Source organism: Lotus japonicus, chromosome 6, assembly GCF_012489685.1.
Source record: "Lotus japonicus ecotype B-129 chromosome 6, LjGifu_v1.2".
Taxonomy (NCBI): domain Eukaryota; kingdom Viridiplantae; phylum Streptophyta; class Magnoliopsida; order Fabales; family Fabaceae; genus Lotus; species Lotus japonicus.
Window position 1 is genome coordinate 2803316 of NC_080046.1, and position 25852 is coordinate 2829167.

A 25852-nucleotide genomic window follows, 5' to 3' on the forward strand; every position below is an offset into this window, starting at 1 on the left:
TGGTAAGAGCTGAGCGACATATGGATTGGGGAGCGAAAGATCCAGGGATCAATCTCTGGCGAGCGCAATTTAACTTTCAGATGTAGAAAAAAATGCTAAAACTTAATTTTTTTTATGTCGAAAATTATTAATTTTTTATGTAAAAATGTTAACAACAAATGCACAATCTTTTAATTTTAATTTTTTTTATTATTAATGAAATGCTACAACAAAAATAATTTCATTCTTTTTAGAATTTTATCATATATGAAAACTGCAGTAAAAGTGCTGGTAAATTAATTTTATCATATATGTAAAAATGTTTATCTGATTGGGGAGTTAGTTCTCAAATAAGTATCACTAGCATTATGATCATGCATCTCGTTTCGTAATGTTGAGTATTTCTCATTTTCATAAACTTGGGAGAATGTCTTTTTAGAATAAGCTCAAAATAGCTTATGAGAGAGTTTGTTATTTTCATAAGCTCTCCCATGCATACACATGTGTAGATGCTTATACTTTAAAATAACATGAAAAAGGTTGTAAATTAGTTCTGCCAAACGCACCCATAAAGGTGTTACTTTGTCAGGGTTTATTTATAAAATGTTAAAACAATAAAGATTTAATTAAAAAAGTTTTAAACTGTGGGATTTTAAATCAAAATTGGTTGCAACTATAGGGAATTGTAGATTAATCTAACCATAGTTTTAACAAAACACAAATTGTTGAGCTGAGTGGCGCGGAATCAAAATCAAACATCTTGATTTGCCAATATGAACAAGATGCAAGATCATGACACTATTGGCTAGATGTTTGAAATATTCCATACCACTTAAAATTATCAAGATCATGTAAGATGTAATAAAGCAAAAATCTTTGGGTTATTTCATTTCATGTTTTATAACTAGTCCTATGCATTTTTCAAATAGCTTTATTTAATTCTTAATTAACTTTTGATTACCACTATCCGTTTGGCCATAAAATACAAATATACACAAGAGCTAGGTGCACCTTTCCAAGCACAAACTGTCTGAACTAAACAGGAAAAAAATGTTAACAGATAACAAAGGTAACAAGATCGCAGGTTACGTTGCACGAGTCCTGAATCTACAATTTGGACCTTTTCCATTACAACTCTCTTGATTACTTTGAATTCTGAGTTAATTTTTTTTATCAGTCTCCCTAATCCCTATTAAGATATCATCCCTCTCCACCTAATTACAAAGTCATAGGGTGTCAATGTATTAAAAACCCAAGTTTGTTCATTTCTCCAAAAGCAGAAAACTGTCATGAAATGAATACCTTATCAACCATTTATCTTGCTGCTTTTACGGAGGTGTTTCTGGCCCATGAATTCATTGAAAACTATTATTACACAAACAAAATAAAAGGGAAAATCTGTCAGCCATTTATCTCTTTTGAGTGCATATTGCCATACCTCATGCCACAGCTGAATAATTTGGCACCAAGGTAATGCTTTTAAAGAAAGTGATTTCAAAATTGTTAGTGATCTAGACAAACCAAGGAATATCATCCTTTCCTCTTGAGCCATCCAACCAAGTCTGATGTAAGTGCATCCAGGTAAACTCATTTGGTGCATCAACCTGCCAAAATCCACATCCTTTTTAATAGGTAAACAAATATCAGAATATTCATGGAAAATAAAGTACTAAAAATATAAGAACAGAAATGTGTAAAGACGGTGTAAAAAGATATACCTTTGAATTCATCAAAACCTTTGTTAAACAACACCTTAAGTCATTCCCTGATTTTGGATGACAGAGTTAAACAAGTCAAAGAAGTACAAGTAATAGAAAGAGGATTCATAAAATCACTTTATATAAGGAATGAGAATTTTCAAATACTTATCTATCTAAAGAGGCTAAGATGAGCTGCCTAAGTACAATGCAAATGATCAAAAATTGAAAACAAAAGAAGGAAAATCAGCACACTACATTAGATTATGCAAATTTCTGGACAGAATCACATATGAAAGTTAGGCAATCACTCAAACAATCAATCTTTCATATCATCTAATCCAATAACAGTTTCTGTGAAATAGGCACTGCACCTTGAAACTAAATACTAAATAGATATGTATTTATCAATTGCAGCCACATATACTCTAATACTATTTTGTTGTTACACTTTCAAACCTTGATCTGTTGATAATTATGAAATTACTTGTGTATGTCAATGAGGATATCTGCAATAAATGATTGTTTCCTATTTTATGTTTGAGAAATTAGGAAATAGAATCAAGAATATTCCTATTTGAATGTACAGAATTAGACTTCCTAATTTAGGTTGTGCAAATTAGGAATTAGGGTTAATTAGTCATTATTGCTTGTAAATGTAATTGTATTATATATAGAAGAGAATAGAATCAGAGAAGGATCAAGCCAATTATTCTTGACATGGTATCACGAGTCTTCTCACTTCTCTTGTGCCGTTTCCTTGTGTGCTAAGAGCGACACGCTCTTGCTTCTCCTATCCGTATCAACATCGTGCCTCCTTCGTGGTTCATCTTGGCTCTCTGGTTCGTTGCTCTGATTCTGGTTCGTGTTGTGCTGCTGTAGCCCATCCTGGTTCGTTGCTTTTATTCCTGGTTCGCTGCTCTGTTTCTTTTCTTGCTGTTCTGTTTCTGGAACGTTGCTGTTTTTTTTGTGCTATCTTGTTTCTGGTCAGTTTGCTTTGCTCCTCATGGCTTCCGAAAAGACTTTTGAAAACTTCTGTGTCAGCTTTACGGGCAAAAATTATGGCGCTTGGGAGTTTCAGTTCCAAATGTTCGTGAAAGGGAAAGGCCTTTGGGACGATCATGTAGCTCAGTCCACTGCTCCGGCAGAGAAAACGGCATTGGCGGCGTGGCAAACAAAGGACGCCCAAGTTATAACCTGGATTCTGGCTTCTGTTGAACCTCACATGATCAACAACTTACGTGCTTTCTCTACTGCTAAAGATATGTGGGACTATCTGAAGCGTCCATACAACTACTTAAACAGCAGCTTCAAGCTTCCTTTCACATGAAGGATCTTGGGTATCTTCACTATTTCTTGGGGCTTGAGGTTCATTCTGACTCCAAAGGTATTTTTCTCAATCAGCACAAGTATACTGAGGACTTAGTTTCTTTGGCTGGTCTTCAATCTGCTGTCCCTGTGGATACTCCTCTTGAAGTTAATGTCAAATATCATCGTGATGAGGGTGATCTTTTGCCTGATCCTTTATTGTATCGTAAATTGGTGGGAAGTCTTAACTATTTGACTATTACACGTCCAGATATTTCCTTTGCAGTACAACAAGTTAGTCAATTCATGCACACTCCTCGTCATCTTCACTTGGCTGCTGTTCGTCGCATCATTCGCTATTTGAAAGGAACTTCTTATCGAGGATTATTTTTTCCGGCCAGTACATCTCTTACTTTGCTTGCCTATAGTGATGCTGATTGGGCAGGTTGTGCTGATACACGAAGGTCGGTGTCCGGTTGGTGCATGTTCCTTGGTCCGGCCTTAATTTCTTGGAAGAGCAAAAAGCAAGCCCGCGTTTCCAAGTCATCCACTGAGTCTGAATATCGAGCTATGTCCACTGCTTGCTCTGAAATAACTTGGCTTCGTGGTTTATTGGCTGAACTCGGATTCCCTCAAATCAATGCGACGCCTCTCCATGCTGACAACACAAGCGCTATTCAGCTTGCTACTAATCCAGTTTTTCATGAGCGCACTAAGCATATTGAAGTGGATTGTCACTCCATTCGTGAGGCTCTTGATGATCATGTTATCTCTCTTCCTCATGTCTCCTCGCAGCTTCAGCTTGCAGATATCTTCACTAAAGCGGTTCCTCGTGCCCGTCACCAGTTTCTTCTTAGCAAATTGATGCTTCTTGACAAACCGCATCAATTTGAGGGGGGATGTCAATGAGGATATCTGCAATTAATGATTGTTTCCTATTTTATGTTTGAGAAATTAGGAAATAGAATCAAGAATATTCCTATTTGAATGTACAGAATTAGACTTCCTAATTTAGGTTGTGCAAATTAGGAATTAGGGTTAATTAGTCATTATTGCTTGTAAATGTAATTGTATTATATATAGAAGAGAATAGAATCAGAGAAGGATCAAGCCAATTATTCTTGACAGTGTATTTGATGATAAATTAACTGCGGGATAAATTTTGTATCATGATCTCTTGTAATAAAGAGTAACAGAGTTGGTTAGTTAGTTTCTCTTTCTGTTATGATATGTAACTAGTCTATTCTGATCTTATAGATAGAAGCTTCTATCTCAAACATCCATTTAGAATACAATTCAAAAAAAATTATTCTCTTCTACGCTCTTCTCTCTCGAACTCTGATGGTATCAAGAGCTTGATTTATCAGATACCGTGGCTGATGCCAGCTCTCCTCCATGTGCTTCACCGCTGCAACGGTCATTTCCAGTCCGAGCAACGCCAATTTTCACTGCTCCTCTGGTGCCGCAGATGGCCATTCCGATGCCAACTGCTGCGTCATTTTGACAAGGGAGGTATTTATGCATTTTCAAATGGATTTCTACAAAAAGAGGTCTTTATGACACAACCACGAGGATTTGAGTCAGCTGACAAAAGTCTAGTTTGTAAGCTCAATATAGACATCTATGTGCTAAAACAAGCTCCAAGCTTGGTCAGAAAGACTTCAATGAGCTCTTTTACAGCTTGAGCACATTTGAAGCTGTTATTATCCATCGCTATTTGACTATTTGTCCATAGTGCCAATTTGTCTACAGTGCCAATTTGTCTATGTGGATGATATCATAGTGATTGGCAGCTCTTCCACTCTTGTTCATCAGTTTATAGATAAGCTCAATTCTGCATTTTCTCTAAAGCAATTGGGCTAGTGGAACTATGTTCTGGGTATTGAAGTGAAGTGCTCAACTTCTGGAAGCTTGGTTCTCACTCAGCAGAAGTATATTTATTACCTCTTAAACAAAGCCAATATGCTTGGTTGCCGCCCTATTTGTTCTCCTATGGTAAGCACATCTCAGCTCTTACAAAAACAGTAGAGTTCCATTTCCTGATCCTTCATATATAGATCTACAGTGGGTGCCCACTACAGATATTATTATTACCCTTCCAGAATTAAGTTTCCCAGTTAATAAAATCTAAAATCCGATAGACACAACACAAGTTTGATAGCCGTAAAAAGGATTCTTCGGTACCTAAAGGGTACTATCTCATATGGTCTTTTGCTAAAACCTGCAACATATTTTCCTCTTCAACTTAGAGGATTTTCTGATGCTGATTGGGTTATAGGTGTTGATGATAGGCGTTCTACATCAGGTGCGGGTTTATATCTAGGGCGAAATCTTAATTAATCGTGGTAAAGAAACTGACTAGGGCACATTCTTACTTAATCGTGGTCAAGAAAACTGACTGTTGTTAACACAACTCTCAGCTGGGGTACTTTGGGTTCAATCTTTGTTACGAGAATTAAAAATTTCCACTATTATTACCAAGCTGTTTTGTGATAATTCGAGCAATGTTTTCTTAGCTCATAATCCAGATCTTCATGCGAGAACTAAACATATGGAGCTTGGTTTGTTTTTTGTTAGAGAAAAGGTTAAGAAGCAGCTTTATGTTCAACATTTTCCTGCTGATCTACAGGTTGTTGATGCTTTAACAAAACCCTTATCTACTCAGATTTGGTACTCTAAGGTCCAAATCAATGTTGTGTATGGGTGATGCATCTTCAATACATCAGTTACAGTTAGTTTCTCTTTTTGTAATTATCAGCAACTAGTTTATTCTGATCTTAAATAGATGCTTGTATCTTAAACATACAGCCAGAAAAAGTCATAATTTCTCATTCTGTTTTACCCTCTTCTCTCACTCTATGCTACACATCCACAATTATATCTTATCAATGCCAAGAATTTTAATAAAATAAGAAGCTACTTCAATGATTATGATGCTGATTGCAAGAGGTAAGCTGAACTAGACAAACCTGCACTAAACAAGGGAGTTCTATGGAATAATTTAGTGTCCCTTTCTGATCCTAATATATGATGTCTCAAAACAGAACAAACACAAATTCACATATTACTAGCCTGCTCTTGCAAGCCTAAACATTCATTTTAAAAAATTCATGAAGGAAATAAAGATGCAAAGCTACAAAAAGGAAGATCATAAGGAACAAAATATAAGATTAGTTATTTACAGTTAGAAAATAATCTCACCAGATAACTCCCACTTGTCAAATTTGACCAGCCATGAGCCCAAACTAATTTCTGCAAAAGACGTACGATCAACCCAAACCCGAAAGCCTAGGCCCTGATTCTCACCAAACTGCATCTTTAAGGTATCTATAATTTGGTGCATAGGTCGGTCAATTCCAGAGGGATGGACATAATTTCCTGTAGAATGCTACATATAGACAAAAATTTGAAATTAGTGGTGCCTCTTCTAGTTTTCAAAAGCTACATAAAAGGTGACTCTAGTTTCAAATTGAAAAAAACACCTACCCTCATTCAACTTTTCAAATAAACAGATGAAAGTTAATTGGACTATTGGAGATATAAAAATCTGAACTTTATAGACCACATATTAACTGGAACTTCATATGTTTTGTTTCTCCTTTAACTCTTAACTATGATAAAACATATGTCAGGTCAAAGTGATGGAACCCTGATATTATTCACAACAGAAATGTACAAGAATGCTGAGATATTCGAGAGTCTCAGCCACTCTCCCTAATTCCCAATCCCAAATGATCCAAAAGATACCTAAACCCTCTTCACACTCTTGTTTATAGGCTAACTCTTAACTAACTAACTAACTAACTCACTCTATAGGCTAACCCTTAACTGACTAACTAACTCCAAGTACCCATCACAAAGCAACCAAGAGTCTTCGCACTTGATTTTAAACTTCTCTTTGCTTTCTTTCAATACCCTATCGGTTTCAAATTATTCCAATTCCAAAAGTAACATTAAATACCCAAGCATGCGAGACACTCAGCTCTGGCCAGTGGCCAGGCTTAGCAGTAGATTTCTAAGCAATTTTGCAATTGCATTTAAAATATCCAAATGGGACAAAACTTACTAAGACAGATTTTAAATATTGCATATACTGCTCAGAATTTTCAATTTCTCCACGCATCCATCTCTCATAAAATAGGTAGAACATCACTACTTCATGGCTAGGACTAAGAACTTTCGTGTGGAACACTGAGTCTCTAACATCTCTTGGAGACAAATGTGGACCTAGAGAGAAGTTACCAATGGCTTGTATAATACCAGCCGCACACCTCTCAGTTGCATGAAGTATTTGTAGATTGCCCCTTGCATTTTCCGCATACCATTGAACCAATTCTTCCTGTGCATTACTTACCTGCAAAAGTGCAAATTAGGGAAGTGGATGATAATTTTTCACAGTATAACCAAAGTTAGGAAACACGACAGACAAGTATATGGTAAATTTTACTAATTCTAATGATGTTACGAACCAGCACCCCATAAACTTCAGGTACACTGAACAGTTCAGCATCATTTCCAGAATCACCACAAACAAGGGTGTTGTGTGGTTGTAGTCCATCAGCTTTTAACTTTTCAAGCAGAAAAGCAAGAGCTCGTCCTTTGCCAGCAGCTTGGGGTAATATATCCAAAGCAATACCATTGCTATAAATGATTTTCACATCTAACTGGAAAAGAAAGGAGGAATATCACATATCACACTGTTAACCATAAATATAATGAAATTGTGCCATTTAAAAGAAAAAGACTACCTGATCAGCTATCTATACACACTAGATAGCCTGTACAGAAAAGAGAAAGAACGAGGATTTTAACCTTTAAATGTTAACCAAAAAATAAATATCTAGGTAAAGCTTTTAAATGAAGCACAAAAATTCCTGCCACTGAAGTTGTTTTATGAACTATAATCTTATCATGTGATTTTATAAATAATGATAATAATATTCTTACCCCGCGTTTTTCCAAACAATTTGAGAGAGCTTGCATGACTTTTGATGCCTTTCCTTTCTCCAAATAAAAGCTAACCTTGTGAGGCCGTTGCTCTGTATCTGACTGCAGTTACACCAGAAATTTATAAGATAAAAAAATGGATGACAATGTTTTTAATAGATAATACAATTGTGCATTTAAGGTCATTTTCCCGAGAAGGATTCAACTAATAAGAATTCTGATAAATGAGGAGTAGATTAATTTTCATAATTAACAGATTCCATGATAGATAGATACATACTTGACTAACTAGTTCACGAAACTTGGCTGTTTCCTCCACAACTATGTCCCTGTTCCACTTATGATCCAGATACTGTGTCCACTCATCATCTGGTACCATGGATTCGCCATATGTAATCTCAGTCCCCACAGACATTATTGTTACATCTGGAGTTAACAGAGGTTTTTGGTTTCTCAACTCTCCATATATAGTAGGTGATCTCCCAGTGGAGAAAAGTAGCAGAGAGTTTTGACGATAATAAGCTTCCCATAGCGCATTAAACCTAAGAAGAGCAAGGTTTTCTGGATCATCATGGTCAACCTGCAATGAGATACACAGGCTTCACCACACTTAACCTCAGACATCATTCCAAATCACTACCAAAATTATGATATCTACCATTGTCAAATCAAGATCAGACACTATCATTAGATTGGCAGAACCGCTGAGTCGATCCATATAGTTCTCTTTGCTTTACTAACACAGGAAACCCCTGAAAGTTAACCTTGTAAATTCTCTACAAGCATAGATTCAAAATAATGTGTTCCATCTTTAAGTCCTATGTTCTTTTATTCAAGAATCTATAATATATGCAAGAATAGGAACCAAATCTCACAAAAAACAATATGGAAACCTACCCAGGATTGTTCCAAAAAATTAAAATGCATATATATATTTTTTGCCACCATAACTTTCCTTCAGTCACAGTGTCATTGGGTTTCACTTCATTTTTGAAACAAAGAAAGATAAAAGGAGTAAGGGAAAGCATAGGTACCCACTATCGTGCATCAGAAGGAGATGATTTGCAGCTCAAGTCGGTGATCCCCAAACTCAACAATCAACATGAACTCGGAAACTGTAGTACAAGCAATTTTTGTTACACTTTGTTTGGAAGGCGAGAAAGTGAGAATAAAATAAACACAATTCTCATTTTTCGATAAGGTAGAGTGTCAGTGAAGTGAAGCAATAGCATCTACCTTTTCTTTTACATGCAAATTGCAAACAACTTATTTTCTATTTTTTTTTTTAACTTTAGTAGAACTCAAGGTAAGGTAAGGAATTTAAGTTCATCTATTTATCATTGACTTAATGATAAAATTAGTCAATAATTTTGTAAGCGAGTTTAATTTTAGGTTTTTGGTGGAAAAATGACGTTTAGTGGCGGTTTTCGCCGAAATATGACGTTTAGTGGCGGTAAAAAACAGCCACTAAACGTCATGTTTTCACCGAGAGACTAAAATCAAACTCACTTATAAAATCAGAGACTAATTTGATCATTAACCCATTTAAATTTCATATTTTCAAAAGAAAAAATTCATAAAATTTAGATTTTGATATACAGTAGGTTGAACATTGAATCCGAAAGGGCAATTAAGGCTAAGGTGGAAAGATTAAAGCGTTGAAAAAAAGTTGTCAAGTTAAACGGTAAGTTATTTGGCGGGGGAGGGAAACATAAATAAAATCTCAATATCTAATCCAAACGGTCAATTCTTGTTCTTCTTCTTTGTAACAACTGAGAACAAACCCTCATTTGGAAACTCAGAACAAACCCTCATTCATTCATTCATTCCAATCATCTTCTTCCTCTTTTTTCACTTCTTGTTCTTGTTCTTGTTCTTGCTTGTTGGAGAAGGAAGCGATTTCAATTTCATCGAAAATGTGGAGTCTCGATCGTGATTGGTACTCTCCCAGAAGCCTCTTCAGTCCTCCAACCCATTACCATTTTCCGGTAAGTAATTCTCATTCTCTTGTTCATCATTCTTCTAGGTTTTCCATTCTGCGACGACTTTCCTCACTTTTTGTTTCAATTACAGGGTGATCGTTTCATACCCAACAGGAGCTTGATGGATCTTGATCAAGCTCACACTTTGCTCACAAGCAGGTTCAACATAACTCCTCACAACCCATCATTCAGTGTATGTAATTCTACTTCTATTCCCTCTGAACTCTTTCTTTCTTTCTTTCTTTCTTTCTTTCTTTCTTTCTTTCTTTCAAGAAGTGGCATGTATTGAGGATTTATCTCTTATAATAACAGGAATCTTACAGACAGAAACTGGATGAGACACTCAATTTGGGTTCTGATGGGAAGCCATTTAGGATGTTAGTCTTCAGAGGAAGTTCTAAATCAACTACAAAATCTATTCGTCACATCGATCAGGTGCGACAAGCAGACGCAGCCGCACTTCAAAACAGTATCAATCAGCCCCGCCCTCGTGCAATGCCTAAGGTGATTGAATGCATATCTATCTATCCAAAAAAATACTTTTATTTGTCATTGGTGTTAACCTTGTTTAAACTGTTCCTCAATTTTAACTGTTTCAACTGAAAATGGAATGTACTGTCTAAGGTAGCATTATAGCAGCATAAATACTTAAATAATTCATTGCAGTGTGATTGAATACAGTGGTCAATTTACTTTTTTTGTCTTCTGATTCTGTTTTTCTTGTTTCCTTTTTGTTTGAGATAATGCAATGCAAGTATTATCATTTTGTTAGTAAAATCCTAATATCTCTAAGTTTGCCTTCTGCAATTTGCTTTCTCTTGCTGTACACTGATTTGATAAACTGAATAACTATGCATGCAGAAAGAGGCCAAGGTCTTGGATGCACCAAATATTAGAAATGACTACTATTCAAACTTCATGGATTGGGGGAAAAACAATATTCTTGCTGTTGCTTTGGGATCAGAAATTTACCTTTGGAACTCTGTGAACAACAATGTACATAGGTTGTTTGAAGCCACTCACAATGATTGTCCCACAAGTGTTGCCTGGTCACGGGATGCCAAACTTTTCGCAGCAGGATTTATGCACTCTAAGCTTCAACTCTGGGATGCTGAGACTTCTAAGCCAGTATGTATCTCTCTATTTATCTGCTTCTCTAATTATACAATATGAACGTCTGGACTCAATTCCTAGTTTTTAACTTTCAGATAAGAGTCCTAGAAGGTCATCGTCAAAGGATTGGAACCATTGCATGGAGTGGCGATACTTTAACTTCTGGAAGCCATGACAAATCTATAATCAACCATGATGGTACGTATAGTTCTTTTTAACCCTTTAGATATATTTTGAGTACAGAAAGCTATTGATTAAATGTGATGATATAACATCTTGCTTTATTACGTTACTGTGAGCAGTTAGAGCAAGAAGAAATGTTATTTCATGGGTAAAAGCACACGGAGCAGAAGTTTGTGGCTTAAAATGGTCCAAAAGGGGAAATATGCTGGCAAGTGGCGGCAATGACAATCATATCTACATATGGGAATCATCTAAAATGAATTCATCGAGTTTCTTGCATTGTTTTAAGGACCATTCTGCTGCAGTCAAAGCCCTTGCTTGGTGCCCTTATGATTCAAATGTGCTTGCTTCTGGAGGTGGTACAAATGATAGGTGTATTAAGATATGGAATATTCAAAAAGGAACTTGCATTCGCAGCATAGATACTACAGCTCAGGTAAGATACTTATTGTTTGTTTTTGGAGAATTAATAATTTCCATTCACCACAAATAATTAATCACCATTGTTTTAATTGATTACTATTTAGTCTTTTGGACAAATGCATCCATTGTTTACTCTTGCTGAATGATAGTTTGGCATTATGTGCAGGTTTGTGGATTAGAATGGAATAGGCATCACAAGGAGATATTAAGTGGCCATGGATTTAGCACAAGTACATCCCACAACGAACTTTGCTTGTGGCGGTATCCATCCATGAATAAAGTGAGAGGCTTGGACCCTCATGCTTCAAGAGTCCTCCATCTATCTCAGGTATATATGCTTCCTATAAGTAAAAACTTTAACAGTTTGTTTATTTCTCTCTTCTTTTCCTATCACACCACTCATCATATATCTCACTTCTCTCTCTTTTATTCCAATGTGGTGTGGGGTGGAATTGGGGTGTCAAAGTATTATTTTCCATAACTTAAACTCTAGAACCTGGTCCAATTATAAATATTTAAAGCATGTAATGTAAGGTATGCAATCAGGAAGAGCATCTTCTGTAGTACCTGTATTTGTTTGAACACTAGTGCCATATTATGCTGATGACTCCAATGAATTAATCCATTTAAACTCAATCCTGGCAATTATTTCTTTCAAGTTAACACTAGGTTCTTATCTCTTGCAGAGCCCAGATGGGTTAACAGTGGTGTCAGCTGGGGCAGATGAAACTCTTCGCTTTTGGGATATTTTTGGGCCACCTGCTACTGATACATCAAAGATCTCACATCTGGATAACCTTTTGTCCCTGAAGATATCCGCATTAAGATAACATTTTCTTTTACGAGCTTGTTTGGTTGCGGACCAAAGAGCACTTGTTGGAGCTTATCTAACTCATTTTTTAGTAGCTCCAATAAGTGTTCTTTAGTCCGTATCCAAACGCGCTCTATATATTTTTTCTCATTTTGCTTCCTCACTTTTCACTCTAATTTGTTTTAATTTTTCTGTTTTGTGAAGGGTGATCGTTTCACTCCCAACAGACGTGGGGCTACTAAATTGATATGATCTTGTTGCATGCAGTTGGGAGGAAACGGCCTTTGGAAGTTCTATTGAGCTAGCAGAGGGAGGGTGTTTATTATCATCAAGACATACAGGCCATTGACAAGAGACTTTGGCCTATTAGTTTCATTGTATGCTATTATGCATATTATACACAGTTTCCAATTATTAAAGACAATTTGTATAGATTAGTAGTGACTAGGCAAGGCAGAGATAGTGCTAATTAGTACTGATGCAAGACATAAATTGCTACCCATCAGTAGCATCATTTGCCTTAACAGCAATTGTAAAAGTTCACAGGATCACTATTAGTAATAAGTAGTAGTACAAGGACTATATTGTAATAATATAGAAGTTCATTGTAAGCTGACATGAGCTGGCATGTTAGTTACTGATTAGTTTAGAGTTTGTTAGGTTGTTATATAATTAGTTAGTGTCTAATCTAGGTATAAATAGCTATCTACAGTGTTGTATTGCAATTCAGTTGAAATCAGAATATCAAAGTTTCTTCTTCTTCTTCAATCTCTCTCAATCTCTCTCAAGAGTTCTCACATTCTTTGATGGTATCAGAGCCCTAGATTGGGCTCTGCCATCACCAGCTTCCGCAGAAATGGTGCGAAACGCACAAATCAACAACAACAATGGAAATCAGCAAGCACATGTGGTTCAGGATCCAGCGCAAAATCCGATTTCGCCGTATTACATTCATTCCGGTGAAAATCCGTCGGCTACAATGGTATCTCCACCTCTCAATGGAAGGAATTACAGTGCCTGGGCTCGATCGATGAAGCGAGCACTTGTGGCGAAGAACAAGTTCAAGTTTATCAATGGCGAAATTCCAGTTGCAGTACCTGGTGATGCCAACTACGATGCTTGGGATCGCTGCAACAGCTTGATCCATTCATGGATACTCAATTCGGTAACTTCTACAATTGCTAATAGCATAGTTTTTGTTGAAAATGCTTGTGATGCTTGGAAGGATCTTCGTGATCGATTTTCTCAGGGAGATTTAGTGAGAATTGCTGAATTGCAAAATGAAATCAGTAGCTTAAAGCAAAATTCTATGTCAGTAAACGATTATTACACTGAAATCAAAACTCTTTGGGAAGAATTGGAGCACTATCGACCAATACCTCAATGTAGATGTACTGTTCCCTGTAGATGTGAAGCCATAGAGCAAGTAAAATTGTTTAGGGAGCAAGATAATGCTATTAGATTTCTTTTGGGACTGAATGAGAATTTTGGAGTTATTAAGTCTCAGATTTTGATGTCTAATCCTCTGCCATCCATAGCAAAAGTTGTTTCTTTAGCTATGCAACATGAAAGACAGTCAGATTTTGAAGAAAGTGATGAATCAAAGGTTATAGTGAATGTTGCAGAAGGAAGAAAGTCATATGGCAGGGGAAAAATGCCTAATTCTAGTTATTCTGGAAATTCTAGCTATTCTGGATACAAGGGTGCAGGAAAATTTTGTACCTATTGCAAGAAGCCTGGTCATATTATTGACATCTGCTATAAACTGCATGGTTATCCCAACACTTCCAATACTAAATTTACTTCTAATTCCACTACTCATGTAAACAATGTCAGTGGAGGTAGTGGAGGTTATGATACAGAAGATGATCAAGGAGATGACTCAATTCAAATAAAAGAGAGTGAAGAACCATTCACAGCTGATCAGTACAAAAGAATAGTGTCTATAATTCAACAAGTTGCTGGTTCATCAAAGAAAGTTGCAGAAACATGACAAGTTGCAGTTAATCATGTGATCAGAACTACTAATCATAATTCAGGAACCACAGGGCATGGTAAGCATTTTGCTCTCTCTTGTTCACAAAAGTATGATAGTAGAGATTGGGTGATTGACTCAGGAGCTAGTGACCACATTTGTTTTAACAAGTTGTGTTTTGAGACTCTAGCTGAAGTAAAGCCTATAAGCGTTAGTTTGCCAAATGGAACAATCATAGATACCTGTTATGTAGGAACAGTTAGACTTACAAGTCTAATATTGTTAACTCATGTCTTATTTGTTCCTGAGTTTAGCTACAATTTAGTTTCAGTACATAAATTGGCAAAGAGAAATCATTGTGACATCATTTTTGGTGAATTCACTTGTGATATTCAGGAGGTGCATTCCCAGAAGAGGATTGGTTTGGGTAGCTTGAAGGAAGACAAGTTATACCATTTAGTAGTTACAAGTCCTTCTAGTGTATGTTTTAGTGTTCAGCATTCTGTTTCTGAAATAAACAGCTCCACTCAGGTTATTCCACCTGGAGCTTTGTGGCATTTTAGGTTGGGACATTTGTCTCATGATAGGATTCAAGCTTTGAATAAATTCCATAGTTCAGTAAATATTAGTAGTTTACTAGTATGTGATATCTGTCATCTGGCCAAGCAGAAGAGGAAAATGTTCCCTGACAGTTTACATAATTCTAAGAATTGCTTTGACCTTGTGCACATGGACATTTGGGGGCCACTTGCTATTCCCTCAGTACATAATCACAAATATTTCCTTACTGTTTTGGATGATCACAGCAGATTTGTTTGGATAGTCTTGCTTAATAATAAAGGACAAGTTCAGCATCAGGTTCAGTCATTTGTGGCCATGGTACAAACTCAGTTTGGGCATACTGTTAAAGCTATTAGAACTGACAATGGGCCTGAGTTCATCATGCCATCTTTCTATTCTGCAAAGGGTATTCTACATCAGAGAAGTTGTATTCATACACCTCAGCAGAATGGGAGGGTAGAAAGGAAGCATCAGCACATTCTGAACATAGCCAGAGCATTGCTTTTTCAGTCTAAATTGCCCAAGAAAATGTGGAGCTATGCTGTGTTACATGCAGTCTTCCTTATGAACAGGATACCAAGCAAGCTGTTAAATGATAGGTCACCTTATCATTTACTTTATCAAGAGAAAGCAGATTTAGAGAGTTTAAAAGTGTTTGGATCACTATGTTTTGCTAGTACAATATCCTCTCAAAGATCTAAACTAGACCAAAGAGCCAGGAAGTGTGTCTTCTTGGGATTTAAGCAAGGTGTAAAGGGATTTGTTTTGCTAGACATATCTACTCATGAGATCATAATTTCCAGAGATGTGGTGTTTCATGAACACATTTTACCTTATAAGAGTTCTACACTACCTACTTGGGAGTGTTTAGATTTGCAAGCACAAGACAAGAAACCTGGAGATATTGAGAAGTCAGAAGTGCCACAATCTATACTTGAAAGTCAGATGCTGCAGAATGAAAAAGATTCTTCTGTTGTTCCAGAAGTGATTACTGATAATTCTCAGGCAGAAAGGCTAACTTTATCTCCTCAGACTGAGAATCTGAACTTGCAACATTCCATAGATCTTGATGCTACAGAGACAGAGAAAGAAGGGGAAGTTCCAAGTTTGAGAAGATCAAGTAGACAAGTAAAGAGGCCAGCTTTTCTACAAAATTTTCAATATAGTTCATTGCCTTCCAAAACTAGTACAGTACATAGCATCACACAGTACTATTCTCATGATAAACTCTCATCACCACATCAATCCTATGTACTTAGTATCTCATCAGATAAAGAGCCTACTACTTTTGAAGAAGCTAATAAGCATTCCCACTGGCAAGAGGCTATGAAGGCAGAGATATTGGCTCTAGAGAGAAATGGAACCTGGAAATTGGTAGACTTACCAAATGGTGTAAAACCTATAGGGAATAAATGGGTTTACAGGATTAAGAGGAATGCAGATGGCACTTTAGCTAGATACAAAGCTAGGCTGGTAGCAAAAGGATATAATCAAGTTGAAGGACTGGATTATTTTGACACTTTTTCTCCAGTTGCCAAACTCACCACTGTTAGAGTAATACTGGCCTTAGCAGCAGCACAGAACTGGCATTTGCATCAGCTGGATGTAGACAATGCATTTCTTCATGGAACTTTAGATGAAGATGTGTACATGCAAGTCCCGGCAGGAGTTTTGACAGAGAAGCCTAATCAAGTATGCAAGTTGCAAAAGTCACTTTATGGACTTAAGCAGGCTAGCAGGAAATGGTATGAAAAACTTGCTGCTCATCTTATACATCTTGGATACACACAAACTGCTTCAGATTACTCTTTATTTGTTAAATTTCAAGGAGACATGTTCACAGGATTGCTTGTTTATGTGGATGATGTTATTCTGGTTGGTAACAGTCTCTTAGAATTTCAAATGGTTAAGGATTCTCTACATTCAGCATTTGGTATTAAAGATCTAGGTGTTTTGAAATATTTCCTTGGCCTAGAAGTAGCTCATTCTACCTCTGGAATCTCATTGTGTCAAAGGAAATACTGTTTGGATTTGCTTCAAGAAACTGGAAATCTTGGTAGTAAGCCAGTTTCCACTCCATTGGATCCAGCTCTCAAGTTAACAATCGATCAAGGAAAACCTTGTGAAGATGTCATGGGATATCGCAGATTGGTAGGCAGATTGTTGTATTTGACACACACTAGACCAGATATTTCTTTTGCAACACAGCAACTGAGCCAGTTCATGAGCCAACCTACTGATATACATTACACAGCAGCACTTAGAGTTTTAAAGTACTTGAAAGCATCTCCAGGACTTGGTTTGTTTTTTTCCAGGAACACTCCAATCACTTTACAAGGTTATTCAGATGCAGATTGGGCAGGTTGCTTGGATACGAGAAGGTCAATATCAGGGTACTGTTTTTATCTTGGTAATTCACTCATATCTTGGAAAGCAAAGAAGCAGGTCACAGTATCCAGGTCTTCTAGTGAAGCAGAATATAGAGCTCTTGCCTATGCCACTTGTGAACTACAATGGCTACTTTACTTGTTGAAAGACTTGAGAATTTCTTGTCTTAAAACACCTGCTTTGTTTTGTGATAACCAAAGTGCTTTGCATATTGCTGCCAATCCAGTGTTTCATGAAAGGACTAAACACTTGGAAATTGATTGCCATGTTGTCCGAGAGAAGTTGCAAGCTGGAGTTGTCAAGCTATTGCCTATTCCAACAGCTTTGCAAGTTGCAGATATCTTCACTAAAGCTTTGCAGCCTCGGATCTTTCAGGGATTTCTGGCTAAACTTGCAATGATCAATATCTTTCCACCTTCAGCTTGTGGGAGGGTGTAAAAGTTCACAGGATCACTATTAGTAATAAGTAGTAGTACAAGGACTATATTGTAATAATATAGAAGTTCATTGTAAGCTGGCATGAGCTGGCATGTTAGTTACTGATTAGTTTAGAGTTTGTTAGGTTGTTATATAATTAGTTAGTGTCTAATCTAGGTATAAATAGCTATCTACAGTGTTGTATTGCAATTCAGTTGAAATCAGAATATCAAAGTTTCTTCTTCTTCTTCAATCTCTCTCAATCTCTCTCAAGAGTTCTCACATTCTTTGAGCAATTGAAACAGGATGCTTCAATTAGTTAATGATATTCTGTCTGTTATCTTCTGTTTTCGATATCAGTATGTCATAGTATTATTGGGTTTGTTAAGCTAAGTTGTTACAGATCAACATGTATGATGTATGGAGTGAAGATGAATGAATTAGAATTTATTTCATCAAGGGATCTTCAACTTAAGAACATGGGAATTTTCCTAACCTCTTCCTGAATTCCAATTTCTGCATATTGCAACCTTTTAGACAATAACATAGTTGTGATTTTAATTACTTGTTACTTGTTAGTTATATTACTTATTGTGACATCTAACACTAAATAGCTTTTGGACAAGAGTAAATTAGTACTGTGTATAATATGATAATTAATCCGAATTTGTTTGGTTAATTAATTCACCTCATGGTGAACCCAGTCAAAGAAATTGAAATCAGTTCAATATTTTATTTTTTGGTACATCGGAAAGAGAATCGATCCCTGAACCTCCCCTACCCAACCCATATGTCCCCCAGCTCCTCCACATGAGTTATCCTGCGGGGACAGTTCAATTTTTTATTTGTTCTAAAACTTAAACAAATCTGAATATGTGATTAGTTTTTTTTCATATTTAAAATTTATATTTATATCGCTTCCACTTTTATATTTGTTTCCTATTTTTATCCATTTTAAATTTGCCATATTGATTATCATATTCATTATTCAAAAAATAAAATTAATTAGATGAAGGGGTAAATGAGTTATGTAAAGTTTTAATAAAAATAATAATATTAATCAAAAGTGATATCAATATTTAAAATTGATCTTGATCTGACTATTGCATAAAATTATTAAGGAAAAATGAGTTTTTTTGTAGCGACATAAAATTCAAATTTATGTACACAAAAATGTTTCTCATTTTGCTATTTTATTGTTACTCTGACTTCAAGCTTCTTTTTCAACACTCTCGTGTTGACTTGAGCGTCGAAGTGCCTTTAGAAGGACCTCACCCACCGTGGCAACATCTCACCATATAGTGCCACAAAATCCTTCATAATCGTGCACCACTACGAAAGATCAAGAGCATCCAGGAGTTCAAGTTTAGAATTACAACTTCAATGAAATTGTCGAACAAAGATAATGGAATTTTGAGACTTATCTTGGACGAACCATGACAATTCTGGAACACATTAGTGATAACACTTAAAAATGGGCAAGTGGATATTGATAGGTTGAAGATGGAGAAGGGGTTGACGACATTAAAAGACTAAAATTGTGTATGAAGCGAGTGACGTGGCTTTAGGGGTGTGTTTTAAGGAAGTGGGCGAAAGAGTGTGTTTGTAATATTCCTCATTTGCTAAAATAAAAACCTTTTTTTTCCTAGAAATATTAAAGATTGAGGTGATTACACAGTTAAACTGTTAAGCACTTTAGATTTGGGAGGAATCAAGCTATAGAAATTATAAAATTTGTTGAGGATTAAAAAAAGTCACATGTTGTTTAAAAAAAACAGTCACGTGTTAATTAGAGATATGAAAAAAGAAGTCCTTCTAAAGGACAAAAAAAGTTAACAAACTTGATTCATGCAATATTTAAAATAAAAAAAATTCACTAGGAAATTGTCATTATTTCATTACATGAATAACGAAACTAATGACATTATTGAACAAAATTTAGGATATCGACCATAGAACAAAATTTGCAACTTGAAGTGATTGAACCTCTCTATAACACACCTATAACTGGTGCTAAGGATTAGCCATTTTGAACTCTTTCTAGACTAAACTAGAAGTTTTGCCCGTGCGTTGCACGGCGAAATATTTTATTGTGTTTATTGCTAATAAGCAAAAATAAATTAGAAAGAAATGCCAATCATAATAAGTAATTTATGGCTTTAAAAAATTTAAATTTATTTCACTGAAGCAAATATTTAAGGTTTAAAACTGAGAACTCAATCTTAAAGAGATCAAAATATGAGGCAAATAATTACTTAAATAAAAACTTAGATTTACGCAATTAAAGAAAATATTTGAAGTTTAACACTGATAAACTCAATCATAATCTTAAAAAACCAAAATAAATCAACATAAACATGTCCAATAGTTCAATTCTAAGAGTGTGAAAACAACTATTATATATCTTCTAAGAATAAAAATCTCGAATGTAAGATGTTCATTAATTACAAATAGTTAGTTATTTTCCAATATAAAACACTTGTGTGCTAGCACAACTTTATGTAGATTGCCCTCAATCAAATCAACCATTTACAAAAATATCGTTTTTAAAATACTACTTTTAACGAACCTATTATAATATTAATCTATAGATGAGATTACATTTAGTTTTTCTTAATTTATTTATTATCATTGATTTAAATTAACTTGTTTTGAATAACATTTCAAACATTATGTTATTTAGAAAATAGTAATTTATTATTATTGTTATAATAAACATTCCTCCCCAAACAAATGTCCAGAAATTTAATAAATTAAACATGTACGTTAAACTGAAAAAATAAGTCTTGGGCAATTGAATCATTTGAAAAAGAAGTCTTGTAACATTGATTTTACAAATGGGGATCAATAGCATTAAATGATTAAACGACTATATATTGAAAACTGAAAATTTAATTATAAATCGAATAGCCATGAATTCAAAATTCTTATTGGATAGTACTCCGCACATACACATTAACCCTATACCTCCAACTGAAAAATACATATACTCCCTCCGTTCCAATGTTTAAAGATGCCTAAAGAAAAGAGCACCTCCTAAGCAGTTACCGAATCTTTGGTTTTAAACAATCTACTTCTTCCTTTGCCACCATATCTTTCCTTAACACATCAAAATTTTATTTTAACATTGTAACTCCCGGCATAGAGATTAAAGCTCATCTCTGATAGCAAGAGATGTTTGAAAAATTGATCCGTCCAAATCAGTAACCACAACAAGTACACAATCTAATTAAAGAAGACAAATAATGAATACAAATTCAAATAACTGGTTTAACATGTCCAGTTTTTGTTATACAACTAATACTAGCAAATAGCCCCCAGTTTCCATCACTCAATCTACCATCGTCTGTTATTTAACACCTGAAGAAAACAATATTTCATAGAAAAATATTAGTATCAGTCAAAGAATAAAAACAAGGCTTAAATAAGTTTTTCGTCCCTAACCTTTACATAATACCTGGTTTTCGTCCCTTGCCGGAGCAAAGGTGGGGTTTAGTCCCTAACCTTTGTCAAAACGTTTGGTTTTCGTCCCTCCGGAGCTTTGGGTCAACGCCGGAGCTCCGGTGGCCCATGTGGCATGGCCACGTGGGATTAATGAGGCCACGTGTTAATTCTTTTAATTTTTTTAAAATTTTTAAAAAAGGAAAAAATTATATTCTTCAAGCATTTTCTTCATCATCTTCATTTGAATCTTCAAAAACCCAGACAAAAATTCCTTCAACAAACATTGAATATTCATTCACTTCACATATCTTCATCTCCAAAGTCCAAACCCAGAATATAATTACCCCAAGCCTGGCAGCCCCCCAAATGCACTGAGATTTGGGAAGTTTTAATTTGCAAAATTAGAAGCAGATTTCAGAAACCTAAACCTAAGCACAAAGGGGACAAGTTAATTGCAGCAAAGGAGTGAGTGAGAAAGAGAGAGATAACAGGGTGAGAATAAAGAGAGCAAATTGAATTGAGCACCAAAGGCCACTGGAACCGGGGCGGTGACTGCAACTGGTGGTAAGTCCCTGCGTCTCTCTCGCACAAACCTTCTTTGTATCTCACTACACTCAGATCTAACAACATCAACTCAGATCCACAAAACCCAGAAAATCCATATCGAAAACCAATCCCTGCCTGAAGGAGAAGAAGGATCCATCAGCGCTGCTTGTTTGGGCATTTTCAGCTTCGTTCTTCAACCTTCAGTTTCGTTCTCCAGGAATCTACAATTTTTGGGGTTTCGTTCTCCAATTTGGGCTACTGTGACTCTCTATGCATGCTTCATTCCTCAATTAGGGTTTTTCTTCTTCTTCCAGATCAACACCACCATGAACTTGAACATCTTCAAGAAGAAAACCTCATCCAAAGGTAAAACCCAATCTCTTATCCTCTCTTCACAATTCCCCGTTTTTGTTGGAGGTTTCAATTTTGGGATTGTGTGCCCGTTCTAAAAATTCTTACTTTGGTTTCTCGTTGGCCAAATTGGCAATTTTTTGGGTGAGCGTGAGAAAGATTAGAACAGAGGTGAGGGATAATGGTTGGGGTTCTTTTGTGTGTTAGATGATATAGTGTGTTTATTTTATTTTCTGGATGTTATGATGAAGATGTTTGAGGAAGATGAAGAGCTAATGAGTATTTTTGGTTTTTTATTATTATTTTCTTTTTAAAAATTAATTAGATTTTTTTAATTTAAAAAAAATAACACCTGGCCTCATTAATCCCACGTGGCGATGCCACATGGGCCACCGGAGCTCCGACGTTGACCCAGAGCTCCGGAGGGACGAAAACCAAACGTTTTGGCAAAGGTTAGGGACTAAACCCCACCTTTGCTCCGGCGAGGGACGAAAATCAGGTATTATGTAAAGGTTAGGGACGAAAAACTTATTTAAGCCTAAAAACAAAGAGTAAAAATAACCCTGACAGAGTAAAAAAAACATAATGCCTATTCCTGATAAACAATCTTTGTCATACAAAAAATAAGAGCCATAGCACTATAAAACCTCGTGCACCCAGAACTCCTTCAATTTACAAACTCCTTCAATTTACAATTAGCTTTTAGCTTCAACTATAATATACTGATTTACAGAAAAGAACCACATTCATAGAATAAACCACTTTTACCCTAACTAAACTATACAGATCTTTAGAAAAAATTCTCATTAATAGAAGATACAACTGATACATTATGATAGAGTTTCTATTTTTCATCACAATCTTCCTACTCATTGATTACTTATTGCAACATTGTAAATTGAGTTAAAAAATGATAAGTGACAAAAATAAGGCCTCTCTCCGGCTTCATGGTTGAACTCATATTTAAACAGTCACCAATCTAAAATTATAATCATATGTTATATCTTAAGCTATCAAAAAACAGACACCAATCAATCTCCACTACATGAACATGACTCTTGCTTGTGCTATTAAAATGCTCTATAACTTATTTCCCATTTCTCAGATTCCCTAGCCTATTTTAATAACCACTACTTCAAAACTTGGATGAGGAGTGCCCTTAGAATCAGCCCTTAGGCTTTGTTTGGATTGATGGAACATAATGGAGCGGAATATAATGGAGCCGAATGGAATGGAATAAAAATACCATTTCATTGTTTGGGTATTTTATGATGGAGCGGATCAGAGATACCATTCCATTGTTTGGATAATAGATGGAGCGGAATGAGTTATAACTTTTTTATTCCTATATTACCCTTTCTTATATTTTTTATTTCTTTTAAGTTTATGCATATATGATTTCTCATATATAATTTAAACCAACAACCTAATTGAAATGCATCAAACCCACCGCTGAAAAATGGACTAACCACCAAAAGGAAATCCTACCTGAGACAATAGCACAAGAAAAATGCAACGCCAAGACAACTTAAAATTACAAATTCACACTATTAACCAAAACACAATAGAATGGATCTACAACAAAACAACACAACCTGACAACTTGACAGCAAATCAAAATTACTCATATAATTTCAAATCTCACAAGGCAATCGAACTGCCATACTACAAGTACATACTCAAATAGTCATAAATAAATAACAAGTTGACTCAAATTTTAATTCATATCCAGCATTGTCTATAGCCACACCTCATAGTCCAAAAAAACAAGTTTCACAAAATAAATAACAATTACAATCCAACAATTATAATCCAGAGTCAATATTTTAACCAATGCTGGTTGCAAACAATAAAGATAAATATGGTTAAGTCTCCAATGCTAGATAATATTCTTCTGCACGACCCGCACAAAATCTGCACACAAAAAAAAATAGGCTAATAAGGGGAAAAATCATATGAATATACTACCATAAATTAGTCTCTGTGTCATGGAAAAATAGACTAGTTTTAAGTGTCAAGAAGAGGAAAAAAATCATATGAATATACTACCATGAAATTCAAGAGGCTAATAGGAAGGTCGATAGTTTGGCACAATAAAAGGTAACATCTCCTTGCGCATATGAACTGGAACTCCAATGAAAGCCTTCATAGCATCTGAATGTTGACTAAGGTGCATGTATACATGAGGTAGTGAAGCAAGTTCAACACCTATCTCCTCCAATTGTGCCCAAAGATTCTCAACACCAGTATTTTTCATTTGTTTAACCAGCTCAAGTGTGCTCTTTTCATGTGCATCAACCAGTCTATTAATAGCAAGAGCAATATCACTCATCTGTGTATCATCTTCCATGACTTTCCTTGCACGTTTTTTACTCTTAGATGATGATGAATCTTGAGAAAAGCCAGGAGAAGGCCTTTGAGGAGAAGTATTGAGATGAATATCCGCACCAGCTTCAAAACTCTCTAAAGTAACCTCATTGGCAGACACTAAATTGTCAATTTCTTCTATGGTTTCAGGATACATGTTTCCATTATTTCTAGCCTTTCTAGCCCTAATTTCAGTTGCTGTTTCTGCATGTTCTCCCGTGGCTCGATCTTTCCCGAATAGTTGAGCTAATTTATCATAAAATAAGATTGGTTTGTTTCTCCATTCAGCAGCTTCAGGTTTAGCCTGAAATTTAATTAAAGAATAAAACAACTACATGACAAAAATTGGAAAATTAAACATTATAAAAAAAAAATACAAAAATGTAATGTTTTTACTTTAGTCATACCTCAATAAGCTTCTCCCACACATCAGGGTCAGCAATCCACATATTTGTTGTTGTGTCCCAAGCAAACCCACTCAAACCATTCTTGAAAAGATCATAACAAGAATTGAACTTTGTTTTTAAATTTTTCATGTGATCTTTTATCTTTTCTTTAGAAATAGGTTTCTCTGGGAAATGCTTTTTCATCTCTTGTAGAATGCTATCCATAGCACTTGTTGTCATAGCGTTTCCGTTTTTGTTTCCCAAAATTTGTTGATGCAAATATGCATCGATCAAGACTTCATTCATAGATGGTGTCCAACACAATGTGTCACCACTTTTCTTTGGCCTTTTCAGATTCCCTTCCATATCTAAGATAATATAAAAAACAATGACATTTACCACAAATTATTTTTAAACTATAGCATAACAATCAATAAAAGCTTGCAACTCTATATTAAAATGCATCAAGTCACTAACTCAAACCAAAGTAGAAAATTCAAGTATATAGTCAAACTGAATCTAATAAAATCACATCAAACAACAATAAGTTTGAAAATTGTACAATCTACCAAACAGAATATGTTTTTTAGTAATGTAGCCACATATCATTTGCAATGTTATCTCTATTTAACTCTCCATTAGCTGAATCCTCATTATCTTCTCTACGGCGTTGATTTTCTTGGACACTCCTTTCATTTGCAAGCTCATGCTGCACCTCATCTATGAGAGTTTGATCTGGATCAGCACCCATCAAGTAATTGTGCAAGATACAACAAGCAACAATGATTTCATTTTGAGTCGTAACACCAAATGTGGGATCAGTTGTAGTTTGTAAAATTGGAAATCTCTTTTTTAGCACTCCGAACGCGCATTCAATGAAAATTCTCAATGATGAGTGTCGGTTGTTGAATAATTCACGAGAATTTTCAGGTGGATTTCTAGAATATTCTTGTAAGTGATACCATTCTCCCCTA

At 35.5% G+C, this 25852-nt stretch overlaps 2 protein-coding genes and 1 long non-coding RNA gene across 9 annotated transcripts in view; 2 read left to right on the forward strand and 1 right to left on the reverse strand.

Moving 5' to 3' along the window:
- Positions 1–1221: 1221 nt before the first annotated feature.
- Positions 1222–9149, reverse strand: LOC130723434 (sucrose-phosphatase 1-like). 6 transcript variants are annotated; one of them, XM_057574483.1, is made up of 9 exons: positions 8966–9148; positions 8590–8683; positions 8212–8511; positions 7932–8033; positions 7460–7648; positions 7051–7338; positions 6186–6372; positions 1698–1744; positions 1222–1583 (listed from the first exon to the last, which is right to left on the reverse strand). In XM_057574483.1, exons 2-9 carry the CDS (start codon positions 8647–8649, stop codon positions 1491–1493), a joined length of 1266 nt encoding a protein of 421 aa, XP_057430466.1. In that variant the 5' UTR covers positions 8650–8683; positions 8966–9148; the 3' UTR covers positions 1222–1490. The 6 variants fall into 6 exon arrangements, with proteins under 6 accessions (XP_057430466.1, XP_057430464.1, XP_057430463.1 ...); XM_057574481.1 differs by having other exon boundaries at positions 7454–7648; positions 8970–9147; XM_057574480.1 differs by having other exon boundaries at positions 7454–7648; positions 8966–9147.
- A 541-nt stretch (positions 9150–9690) lies between these two features.
- On the forward strand, positions 9691–13203 carry LOC130723262 (cell division cycle 20.2, cofactor of APC complex-like). Of its 2 annotated transcripts, XM_057574237.1 has the most exons (8): positions 9691–9919; positions 10005–10106; positions 10226–10417; positions 10775–11041; positions 11122–11224; positions 11329–11645; positions 11799–11960; positions 12319–13203. In XM_057574237.1, exons 1-8 carry the CDS (start codon positions 9848–9850, stop codon positions 12460–12462), a joined length of 1359 nt encoding a protein of 452 aa, XP_057430220.1. In that variant the 5' UTR covers positions 9691–9847; the 3' UTR covers positions 12463–13203. The 2 variants fall into 2 exon arrangements, with proteins under 2 accessions (XP_057430220.1, XP_057430221.1); XM_057574238.1 differs by lacking the exon at positions 11799–11960 and having other exon boundaries at positions 9693–9919.
- Positions 13204–22013: 8810 nt separating this feature from the next.
- Positions 22014–25852, forward strand: part of LOC130726758 (uncharacterized) — a 29993-nt gene continuing 26154 nt past the window's right edge. Inside the window, exon 1 of the long non-coding RNA XR_009014976.1 lies at positions 22014–22140. This is a non-coding gene — a long non-coding RNA (uncharacterized LOC130726758). The remainder of the gene's footprint in view (positions 22141–25852) is intronic.

What these genes read in the sequence shown, in the direction of transcription:
- LOC130723434 (XM_057574481.1), bottom strand. Translation starts at nt 8,649, where the DNA reads ATGGATCGACTCAGCGGTTCTGCCAATCTAATGATAGTGTCTGATCTT. An exon ending in CTGAAGTTTATGGGGTGCTG is followed by an intron (nt 7,339 to 7,453) that starts GTTCGTAACATC and finishes GCACTTTTGCAG; the next exon opens with GTAAGTAATGCACAGGAAGA. An exon ending in TGACAAGTGGGAGTTATCTG is followed by an intron (nt 1,745 to 6,185) that starts GTGAGATTATTT and finishes ATCCAAAATCAG; the next exon opens with GGAATGACTTAAGGTGTTGT.
- LOC130723262 (XM_057574237.1), top strand. Translation starts at nt 9,848, where the DNA reads ATGTGGAGTCTCGATCGTGATTGGTACTCTCCCAGAAGCCTCTTCAGT. An exon ending in CAACCCATTACCATTTTCCG is followed by an intron (nt 9,920 to 10,004) that starts GTAAGTAATTCT and finishes TTTCAATTACAG; the next exon opens with GGTGATCGTTTCATACCCAA. An exon ending in ATCTATAATCAACCATGATG is followed by an intron (nt 11,225 to 11,328) that starts GTACGTATAGTT and finishes TACTGTGAGCAG; the next exon opens with TTAGAGCAAGAAGAAATGTT.